General features: G+C 45.6%; 1 protein-coding gene across 3 annotated transcripts in view; it reads left to right on the forward strand.

Annotated features, from left to right (window-relative positions):
- The first annotated feature begins 595 nt into the window (after nt 1–595).
- Nucleotides 596–12,316, forward strand: part of LOC126998404 (anoctamin-8-like) — a 157,807-nt gene continuing 146,086 nt past the window's right edge. For 2 of the 3 annotated variants that reach the window (XM_050860041.1, XM_050860040.1), the window contains exon 1: nt 597–1,639. In XM_050860041.1, the coding sequence (XP_050715998.1) occupies nt 1,465–1,639 (175 nt within the window). In that variant the 5' untranslated portion in view covers nt 597–1,464. Of the gene's footprint in view, nt 1,640–12,316 lie in introns of all 3 variants that reach the window. The other variant, XM_050860039.1, reaches the window with a different exon arrangement.

A 12,316-nucleotide genomic window follows, 5' to 3' on the forward strand; every position in this document is an offset into this window, starting at 1 on the left:
CTGCAAGAGCAAACAAACACACACACACACACACACACACACACACACACACACACACACACACACACACACACACACACACACACACACACACACACACACAAAAGTGTATTTTTAACGTGTATATTTTCAGCTTTACAGCTGCTATCACTTAATAAACCGTTTATTATTATTATTATTATTATTATTATTATTATTATTATTATTATTATTACACACACACACACACACACACACACACACACACACACACACACACACACAAACAAACATATTTATCCAACTTTTCCCAAACAAATAAAACAAACATGAAAACATAAACAAAGACAAACACACATAATCATATGCATACAAAACACACACACACACACACACACACACACACACACACACACACACACACACACACACACACACACACACACACACACACACACACACACACACACACACACACACACACACACACACACACACACACACACACACACACACAAACTAGGGGGACGAAATCTCCATCCCGTGACAAGGCCACTAATCCAACATTCCCACATAAGTTACCGCCGCGACGCGCAGATACAATGTTAACTGACTTGCTTGCTTAAAGAGGGCAGAGAAAATCGCCATCAGCGGCCGCCGTGTTCGTTCTCCGCCGGCTAGGTTGGGCCTCTGGGGTGTTCCGTGTTCCTGCGGGCGACCTCTTCCCCTCCCTTGCTATTTATCGATCCCATCGGTGGGGAGTCCGCCCCCCTCCACCGGCCCCTCTTCTCCCCTCCTTGCGCGCGCATACTAGCCACTGTTTACCCCCTGAGGAGTGTAGCGTGAGGTGTGTGTGGCGGCAGTCGGTCGTGTATTAAACTCCGCTGCAGAGTGAGCGAGTGAGTGTGTGCGTGACCCGTGCCATCCAGCCACCTCCCTCACGCCGGCACTGGCCACTCCCACGCCCCCGCCACCTTCAGCGCGGCCACTCGCTCTCTCCCTCAGTGACTACTCCGCTACTCACTCCGCCAGTTGTACACATGACTGGCTCCGTCTGAGTGGTGAGTAAGGAGGAGCGACGAGTGCCAAGTGCCGAGGAAGGGGAGCAGAGGCGTGTTGCTGGTCGGGTCTGGCTTCCGTGCGTGTCGTTTGAGAGGTTCGAGTCGTGTGGGCGTTGACCGCGGCAGTGCGCCCATCCCACCCCCGGCCTACAGCACTGTGACGCATCTGTCGGCCCCCGGTGCCTGACTTCAAACCGCATTCCATAGCATTCCACTTGCAAGCGTTTACCCGCCGTGCTTGCTAATGATAAAGTAGCAAAGCGGGTCATGCCTTCGTGGTCGTCCTGGCTACCCGTGAAGGACGCAGCGGAACTTTGAACCCCGTCAGGCTGGACCAACACACCCCTCAACTGAGCCCCGAGGTGACCAATGAAGGGTGGAAGTGACCTAGTGACGGAGGGGAACAGCGAGACGTCGTGGTAGGATGGAGGACCAGACAGCCACCCCAGGGACCCCGCCGCCGACCCTCTCCAACACGACCATCGCCTCCGCCGCCGCCTCCACCAACGCAACCAAACGCCACGATGAGGGAGGAGAGGCGGAGACTTCAGTTCGGAGGAGGAGAGTTGTGTCGACGGCGAGACTTACTTTGTCGGCTGGTGAGTCACTCCTCTCTCTCTCTCTCTCTCACTCTCTTCCTCCCTCTCTCCCGCCTCACGCCCCCCACCGGCTCATTACCCACTACAACCGCCTTTGCTATTGATGTTTTGACTCTTGGTACTCTTGTCATCATCTTTTCATTCTTCCTCTGTCTCACTAAGAGCTTTGGGGGCCCTACCGTCATTACCTCTCTCTCTCTCTCTCTCTCTCTCTCTCTCTCTCTCTCTCTCTCTCTCTCTCTCTCTCTCTCTCTCAAGTCTATAATCATAATCAATCTTCCCTTCAATACTTCTCGTTAGGACAAAGTCGTTTCTCTCTCCTCCACTCTCCCTACCTTCCTCTCATCCATTCCTGTCTTTTCTCTCCTCTCAGCCTGCATATCTTCACCTCTCCTTTCCCCGCTCTCTGCCCTGCCCCCCCTCCTTTACTTCCCCTTCCCACTTTGCCCTTGAAATGTGCCATCCTCTCCTTTCTTTAGGTTAAGGTTAAGGTCATCATCGGCTCCCCTTTGTTGTCAACATACGACGCTTTTCATCACTAGCCAAAAAAAAAAAAAAAAAAAAAAGTTCGAGAAGACGAGGGGGGTTGGGGAGGAGGAGAGGGATTGTGCATGAACTTTACAGATTTCCTTTTTGCCCGCGTGAGGGTTTGTCAAGCTGTCAGTCATTATAATTATGTGCTTTGTGTGTGTGTGTGTGTGTGTGTGTGTGTGTGTGTGTGTGTGTGTGTGTGTGTGTGTGTGTGTGTGTGTGTGTGTGTTTGTATGTTTTACACAATCCGAGTAACAATGCTATTTATATGAGTTTATGCATTTTGGTATGCATGTAACGTGATGTATTTACGCATAGATTTGAATAACAATGTGTGTGTGTGTGTGTGTGTGTGTGTGTGTGTGTGTGTGTGTGTGTGTGTGTGTGTGTGTGTGTGTGTGTGTGTGTGTGTGTGTGTGTAATAATAATAATAATAATAATAATAATAATAATAATAATAATAATAATAATAATAATAATAATAATAATAATAATAATCGGTTTATTTAGTGACTGCAGCTGTTAAGCTGAAAATATACACGTTAAAATACAATGTTGAAATATAATAAAAAAAGGGCAAAGTACAATATGAAAGGGGTATGGGGGGTCTGTGGTTTACATTGTGGGAAAGTTGTGATGAAATAAAAGAGGGCGGGGGGAGTAGGTGAGGTGGTGGAATACAGTGCGTTGGTGCGGTAGGAGGCGGTGTGTGTAATTCACCTCTTGGTCTGCTGCGGGTCTCTCTCGAGACAGCCAGCCGTTCCCCTACGGTAGAGCACAGAGCTCGTAGTACCGATCTTTGGGTAGGACTGAGACCACTCACACACAACACACCGCGACAACGAGGTCACAACTCCTTGCCTGACGTCGCGTACCTACTCACTGCTAGGTGAACAGGGGCTACACGTGAAAGAAGATAAACCCAACTTATCTTCACCCGGCCGGGGAATCGAACCCAGGTCCTTCTGGTTGTGAGGCAGACTGAGCTACCGGGCCGTGTGTGTGTGTGTGTGTGTGTGTGTGTGAGCGCGCGCGCGGGTGAGTGGAGCTAGTGAGCAGCTAATGGCGAATAAAACAAAAACAAAAACAAAAAAATCAAAGAGTTCAGGTGTGCAGATTCGTGAGCGAGTTTGTGCGTCGGGGATTCACACAAGTGTTGGCGTGACTCACCCCGACACACCGCACACCTCAGGTACTCAACACACGTGAGGGGGCGTGACCGCGTAGTACATGTGTTTCTGGACGTAGATAGGAATGCATATGTAACACAAACAAACAAACAAAAAACCTAGCACAGGGAACTGAAAACAATAAGCAGTATTTCAGAGGATAAGAGGGCGTGGAGGAAAATAAGGGATTCAGGGTGCGATGCTGTGTGGGTGTGGGTGGAATGGCAGGCGGAATGGGCTGTGGTGGGCGGGTGGGCGGTGGTGGGCGGGGGCAACAGGTCTGGTGGTATAGATTTAGCAAGGATGGAGGTGCGTAGGAAGGAAGGAAGCGAGGTGGGCTGGGTGGGTGGGGCAGAGTGGAGGAGGAAAGGAGGCGAGGGAAAGCAGAATATAGGATGCGAAGCGGAGAAATGTAATGTGGAGGAGGAAAGACTTGAAGGAAAGGAGGAGAAAGGATAATATAGGATGCGAACCGGAGAAATTCAAGGTAGAGGAGGAGGAGGAGAGAAAGGAAGGAAAGGAGGCAAGGGAAAAGAGAATATAGGATGCGAAGCGGAGAAAAGTAAGATGGAGGAGGAGGAAAGACTGCAGGGAAAGGAGGAGAAAGGATAATATAGGATGCGAACCGGAGAAATGGAAGATAAAGGAGGAGAGAAAGTAAGGAAAGGAGGCAAGGGAAAAGGAGAATATAGGATGCGAAGCGGAGACACGTAGGATGGAGGAGGAGGAAAGACTGCAAGGAAAGGAGGAGAAAGGATAATATAGGATGCGAACCGGAGAAATGCAAGATGGAGGAGGAGAGAAAGTAAGGAAAGGAGGCAAGGGAAAGGAGAATATTGGATACGAAGCGGAGACACGTAGGATGGAGGAGGAGGAAAGTCTTGCAAGGAAAGGAGGTGAAAGGATAATATAGGATGCGAACCGGAGAAATGCAAGATGGAGGAGGAGAGAAAGTAAGGAAAGGAGGCAAGGGAAAGGAAAACATAGGATACGAAGCGGAGACACGTAGGATGGAGGAGGAGGAAAGACTGCAAGGAAAGGAGGAGAAAGGATAATATAGGATTCGAACCGGAGAAATGCAAAGTGGAGAAGGAGGAGAAGGAGGAGAGAAATTAAGGGAAGGAGGCGAGGGAAAGGAGGACACAGGATACGAAGCGAAGGAATGTAAAGTGGAGGAGGAGAAAGAAGAGGAGAGACAGCAAGGGAAGAGTAAAAGCACTTCAGAAGACGGAATAACTTACAGGAGCAGAGGGAAGTAAAGGGGGAAGAAGGAAAGAGGGAATAATGATGCGGAGGAAGAAGGTCACAGGAGAGAGAGAGAGAGAGAGAGAGAGAGAGAGAGAGAGAGAGAGAGAGAGAGAGAGAGAGAGAGAGAGAGAGAGAGAGAGAGAGAGAGAGAGAGAGTAAGTAAAAGAAGAAGAGGAGGAGGAGGAAAGACAAGACGGTGACGAGAGGAGGAGGAGGAGGAGGAGGCGAAGGAGGGGGAGGAGGAGGAGGAGGAGGAGGAGGAGGGAAAAGACAAGAACGGTAACGAAGAGGAGGAGGAGGAGGAGGAAGGAAAAGACAAGAACGGTAACGAAGAGGAGGAGGAGGAGGAGGAGGTAAAAGAGGAAAAAAAGGAAAAGAGGCTTAAACCAAATTTCACGCTTCCATGGATTGAAAAAAAAAAAAACTTGGAAGGAGGAAGGAAGGAGAGGAGAAAGAAGAGATAAGGATGACACAAAACAGAAGAGAAAACGTAATGACGGGAAGGAAACGACAGCTAAGAAAAATAAGAGTCGTTAGAAAAACTGTAAAAAGAGGAGAAGGAGGTGGAGGTGGAGGAGGAGGTGGAGGAGGAGGATGTAGTGGTGGAAGGAAAGAGACAAATCAAGATACTTAGCCTGGATGCCTCTCTCTCTGTCTCTTGCCGAAGTTGCCAAGCGCTCTCCTCCTCCTCCTCCTCCTCCTCTTCCTCCTCCTCTTCTTTCCCTCCTCACCCATGCAGTTTGTCATCGTCCAGCCCAACCTTCCTCACTTCATTTCCTTTCACCCCAAACCCAACCTAACCCGACCGAACCCTACCTAACTCAGTCCAGCCTATCCTGTTCGTTCTCCCAGCTCGTCTGTCCTTTGCTTGTATTCATCTCACGCTTTGCCCCGACTTAGGTTAACCGCGGCAAATACGTATCATCAACAGGGCACATCCAGTCACGCGGGAAGCCCTAAGCCGATTTCTCAGACGGTTTCGGTTCTTATAACAACTATCTTCAGAGCACGAAGGAGATACGTCGGGTTCTCAGGAGTGTTTTTTTCTATATATTTTCGGTGCAGATGCCTTGTCGAACTATCACCAGGCTAATAAAACTACACAGGGAATTACTAACACGACCTATACGAAAGCCTTATGAAATGTGGGTGTGTGAGGCCCCGAAGTGTTTGAACGTTTTCCGAGTCGGGTTCTCAGGAGTTTTTTTTTTATATATTTACGTTGCAGATGCCTTGTCGAACTCTCACCAGGCTCATAAAACTACCCAGGGAAATACTAACACGACCTATTTGAAAGCCTTATGAAATGTGGGTGTGTGAGGCCCCCCCGAAATGTTTGAGAGTATCGGCCCTTGTATCAAAGTCGTGTAGGAACGTTTGATATAAGCCACTGGACAGACGAGATACTTTAAAGATTGATTGGATATTGAAAGACAGAGCGTTTTCCGAGGCGGCTTTCACTTCATTCTCGTCCATCAAAAAGACCGCAACCACCATCACCACCATCAACACCGCCACCACCATCGCCCCCCACCACCTTCACCATCCCCCTCTCTCCCCGTCACCATCATCACCTCCGCTTGGTCCCTTTTCCACCCTCACCAACACCACTATCAATCGCCTATGTTTGTGTATGTGCGCAGATGGAGTGCCAGTTTTAGTGCTCTCTGTCTATCCATCTCTCTCTCTCTCTCTCTCTCTCTCTCTCTCTCTCTCTCTCTCTCTCTCTCTCTCTCTCTCTCTCTCTCTCTCTCTCTCTCTCTCTCTCTCTCTCTCTCTCTCTCTCTCTCTCTCTCTCTCTCTCTCTCTCTCTCTCTCTCTCTCGTCACAGCAAATAAACAAGGCATTACGGTCACATTATTTACATCATGCCGTGTGTTGGAGAGGCTCGACAATGAAACAAAAATAAATGAAAACAACAACGTCCAGAGTCTGCCAGTCTCCGGCGAGGCTGAGCGATCCATCCACTGAGTTTTATGGAAATTGGGCAGGTACTAGTTTTTGCCGCCATCATTCATTGTCGGCCTTTATCGGATTTTCCCCACAACTCAACGCTTCCATTTGGACATACATACATACATACATACATACATACATACATACATACATACAAAAGAGAGAGAACGCTACACCTTCGAACCAAGTTTCATGGCAATTGAACGGGTAACATTTTGCGTAATATTCGTAACAGGCAGGCAAGCAAACAAACAGACAAACCGAGAACTAAATTTCAAATTCCGCTGGTGGAGGTAAAAATCCTCGCCCTTACAGAAACCCTCCTTAACGTTTGCGGGGGGGAGGGGGGGGGGGGGAGACGATGAACAGGATGCAACATCTACAAAGGAATCAAGGCGTCGGGGAGGGTTACGCTGCCTATACAGGAGACGGACGAGTCATGATTGACCAACGCTACAAGTTCGCTGCACGAAACACTCAGGCAACTATAATGACACGATGTCGCCAACTTGTGCCTGACTTCGCGGCGCGGCGTGATCAATGCTCGGGACACAAGCCATGATCTCTGACGGGACGATCGCGCCATTCAGACTTGCCTGATTTTTCTTTGCCACAGTAACGGACACATTAATGAATACCCCCCCCACCCCCTGCCATTCATACACACAAACATTCTCTCTTTTTGCCTATGTATGTATGTATGTATGTATGTATGTACACACACACACACACACACACACACACACACACATACATACATACATACATACATACGTGTGTGTGTGTGTGTGTGTGTGTATATATATATATATATATATATATATATATATATATATATATATATATATATATATATATATATATATATATATATATATATATATATATATATATATATATATATATATATATATATATATATATATTAATTCTGAATTCGTTGATGAAGTGATTCATCACAATCTGCATTGCTAACCATGCAGCCAGGTGGGTGCAGGGGGAGCTAATCACCAGACGCGCCCCAGCCCCCCGGCCTGCGCCGCTACAGGTGGTGCACGCGGCGCCCTACACGCCGCGGCGTCGCTGACTCAGCTGTTCAAAGCTTATATATATGACGTGGACACCTGACCGAATAAGAGTTTTAATGTTATCAGACAATGCTGAGATCTAACATTCAAATATTGGTCAACATGAAACAATAAGGCGCTACACACTAGATAAACAAGATAAACGTTAAACCTTGATATAATGTGTACACACAGAGATAATATTCTTTAATACGCCGAGAAGAATGATTTCGATTGTGAAATGGATTGCAATGAATCAGTGCACAGTCACCAGGGCTTGCAGCAATATTAAAACAATAACACACACACACACACACACACACACACACACACACACACACACACACACACACACACACACACACACACACACACACACACACACACACACACACACACACACACACACACACACACACACACACACACACACACACACACACACACACACACACACACACACACACACACACACACACACACACACACTTTAACAACGCGAAAATAAAGCCAAGTATGAATCTGACAGGATATCAGGAATTAAGTCAAATAGGATCATGAAAACAGGATCAGAGACCACACCGGAAATAATCAGTTACAAACACTTTCATCTCTTATTCTCGGTAAATTGGCTGTTCATACACTCTGCCAATCAAAAATTAATATAATTGCTCCGCCATTTCATCAACATCACATGAACACTATTCACGAGGGGGGAATCAAGACACCTCTCCAACCGAAATTGACCTCTCTTTTGGCTACTCATCACTACTTTCTTTTCATGGGAGCAGTGATTAGCGGGCTTTTCTGTTTTTATTCATTTTTGCCCTTGAGCTGTTTCCTTTACTGTAAAAAAGAAAAAAAAAGAAAGTCTCGGCACCACACCTCGCCACGCCTCGCCACACCTCGCCACGCTCCGTCCAGTGTTGTTCCCAGGTCTTCTGAAGGACGCGGCCAAGCTATATATAAAGTAAGAGTGCAGCGCCGCGCGAGGACGGCACTTTCCCGACGCAATAACTGGCACAGAGACAAGGCCGAGCCATTACCCGCCACGCAGCCAGCAGCGCAAGGTCGAGGTTACATCATTAGCGCTGAAAAGTGCGGGGAAAGCGGATCACTTTGTTTACGGCAACACCTCCAGGCACTAACCAGCTTGTCCCTCAGATTTATACACACACACACACACACACACACACACACACACACACACACACACACAGTCAAGCATGCAAGGCGTACATAAAGCCCACTGTGAATCTGACAGGATCTGACAACTTTATAAACGGAAACCTATCGCTGAGGTAAATCTTGGTCATCGGAACGAGCTGCAGTGAGGCATGGGACTGCTTTACGCCTGACTGTAAGGGGAAAGGAATTAGGACCCAACAGCCTCAATACACCGAAGGATCTAAATGTAATCGATATTTTCTTTACGTATTTTCTCTTCTCTTCTCGTTGTAGGGGCAGGCTGACGAGGGCTCTGATTTTTGGTACTCTATGTTTAGGTGTTAGTTTTTATATTTTTTACTCTGACGTTCTTCTTTTCTCTTTGTAGGAACAGACTGACGGAGACCTTTTTTAGTACCCTGTGTTGTATTACTTTTCTGGCGTTCTTCTCTTCTCTTTGAAGGAATAGCCTGATATAGGACCTTTGTGCACTACCCTGTGTTGTTATATCCTTCACTCTGGCATCCTTCTCTTTCTCTTCGTAGGAGTAAGTAGATAAGGGCCTTTTGTGTCAGTACCGTGTGTTGTTATATCCTTTACTCTGGCATCCTTCTCTTTCTCTTCGTAGGAGTAAGTAGATAAGGGCCTTTTGTGTCAGTACCCTGTGTTGTTATGTCCTTTACTCTGGCATCCTTCTCTTTCTCTTCGTAGGAGTAAGTAGATAAGGCCCTTTTGTGTCAGTACCCTGTGTTGTTATATCCTTTACTCTGGCATCCCTCTCTTTCTCTTCGTAGGAGTAAGTAGATAAGGACCTTTTGTGTCAGTACCCTGTGTTGCTATATCCTTTACTCTGGCATTCCTCTCTTCTCTTTCTAGGAACAGACTAATGAGGGTCCCTTGCAGTGCCTTTTGTTGTTATATTCATTACTCTAGCACCCTTCTCGTCACTTGTAGGAAAAGCCTGATGATGAGGACCTTTCTTTATAGTACCCCGTTTTTTTGGTATATTCTTTTCTCCTGCATCCTTTTCTTCTTTTGATGGGAACAGAGTGATGTGGCCCTTTTTCAGTACCCGTGTTTTTCTCTTATATTCCTTTCTCTGGCACCCATTTCTTCTCTTTGTGGGAGCGGTGAGGTGGGCTATTTATTCAGCACCCTCGGTTTTTTTTTGTTATTTTCTTTTCTCTGGTATCCTTCTCTTCTATGTGTGGGAACAGTATCTTCTGGGACCTTTATTTTTTTTTTTTGTTACCCTGTGTTGTATTATTTTTTTTCTGGTATTCTTCTCTTCTCTTTATGGCAACAACATTTCGGCCGTTTTTGAGACCGTCCTCTTGCATCATCTTCCTCCTTCCTTCCTTTCTTCGTTCTTGTTCTTGTTTTCCTTAACTTTTTATTTAAATTTTTCTCTTTTTTTTCCTCTATTTCCACCATCGTCGTCAGCCACCAATACTTTGATATTTTACATGCTTCTTCTTTTCTTCTGCTTTTCTTTTCATTTTTCTTGCTCTTGTTCATCTTCGTGTTTGTTATTTTCCCCATCTTCCCTTCCTTTTCCCCCTTCCTCTTATTTTCTATTTTGTCCTCCTCTTCCTTCTACTTCTACTCTGCTTTGATATTTTACATAGTTCTTCTTTTCTTCTGCTTTTCTTTTCTTTTTCTTGCTCTTATTTTTCTTCGTGTTTGTTATTTTCCCCATCTTCCTTTTCCCCCTTCCTCTTATTTTCTATTTTTTCCTCTATTTCCACCATCGTCGTCAGCCACCACTACTTTGATATTTTACATGCTTCTTCTTTTCTTTTCTCTTTCTTGTTCATCTTCGTGTTTGTCATTTTCCCCATCTTCCTTCTCCCCCTCCTCTTATTTTCTACTTTGTCCTCCTCCTCCTCCTACTTCTCCTACTCTCCTAGCTCTAAATTTGCACCTATTCCTGTACAACAAAAGAAACATTGCGAGACTGAAGTAGATGAAGAGCAAAACGACACAAAACAAACAGCAGTGACGGTCTTTCTGGCGCCGGTATCGCCTAACGAGGGTCAGATAAAACAGCTGTGTGGCTACGTGTGGAAGTGAGACATGGCCAATTAAGCCCAAATGATTCCTGTAGTTTGTAATTATGTATGACTCACTCACCTACTCTCTCTTCCAACCACTCTCCCTTCCCTCCACACACACTCACTCACTCACTCACCCACTCTCTCTCTCTCTCTCTCTCTCTCTCTCTCTCTCTCTCTCTCTCTCTCTCTCTCTCTCTCTCTCTCTCTCTCTCTCTCTCTCTCTCTCTCTCTCTCTCTCTCTCTCTCTCTCTCTCTCGTACACATATATAGATCAACAGATAGATAAATAGACAGATAGATAAAGATAGATAGATAGATAGAGAGAGAGTGAGATAAACAGAGAGAGAGAGAGAGAGAGAGAGAGAGAGAGAGAGAGAGAGAGAGAGAGAGAAAAAAGAAAATCCTTGTCCCCCCCTAACAAGCCGCCCGTGACCTGCTCTTCCTCCTCCTTCATTTCACGCTAATGTAGACTTCTTGGCGGTACAATATCCCCCGAGTTATCATTTTTGTTTTTGTTTTGTTTTGTACCCTAAACATTCTCCTCCATCTTCCTGTTTTTTTTTTCCCCTTTCACGGTGGTTGAACTCCTTGTCTTCTTTCCTACGTCCTCCTTCTCTGTCATCTTCCTCCTTCCTTCCTTTGTTCGTCCTAGTCCTTATCTTTGTCCTTAACTTTTTTTCTGTTCTTCTCATTTTATTTTTCCTCTACCATCGTCGTCAGTCACCATTTTATTTTTCTTATCAGTCCTCTTCTTAATCTTCAAAACTCTTACTTCATTTTTTCTTTTTTTCTATATTTCATTTCTCATCTCATTCCACTCTTTCTTAATCTTCGGACTTCTTACTTCCATTTTCTCTTTTATTTAGGATTTAGTGGTGTAATTTCCATGTTTCTTTTTTTTCTGCTTTTCTTGTTCTTGTTATAGTTCTTCTTCTTCTTCTTCTTCTTCTTCTTCTTCTTCTTCTTCTTTTTCTTCTTCTTCTTCTTCTTCTTTGTCTTCTCTTCCTTTATCTTCTTCCTGTTCGTCATTTTAACCATCTTTCTTTTTTTCCTCCTTCCTCCTGTTTACTACATCTTACTCCTAATTCTCCTCAGGACCTGACGGTTTGTCCCCGCGGTTATTAAAAGAGCTTAAACAACAAATACTTCAGCCACTCACTAACATATTCAACCAGTCTGTTCAATTGAAAAAGGTCCCGGAAGACTGGAAGATGGCGAACGTAACACCAATTTTCAAAAAGGGAGACAAAAGCGTTGCATTAAACTACAGGCCCATAAGTTTGACATCAGTGGCAGGAAAAATACTCGAAAAGATTATTAGAGACAAACTTGTTAAGTTTCTAGAAGACAATAATGTAATCTCCGACACCCAGCATGGCTTCAGAAACAAGCGCTCCTGCCTAACGAATTTATTAGACTTCTTCCAAGGTATATATAAGAACTGGGATGCCCACATCCCCAGTGATGTTATATACCTGGACT

This window comes from Eriocheir sinensis, chromosome 14 (genome assembly GCF_024679095.1).
Source record: "Eriocheir sinensis breed Jianghai 21 chromosome 14, ASM2467909v1, whole genome shotgun sequence".
Taxonomy (NCBI): domain Eukaryota; kingdom Metazoa; phylum Arthropoda; class Malacostraca; order Decapoda; family Varunidae; genus Eriocheir; species Eriocheir sinensis.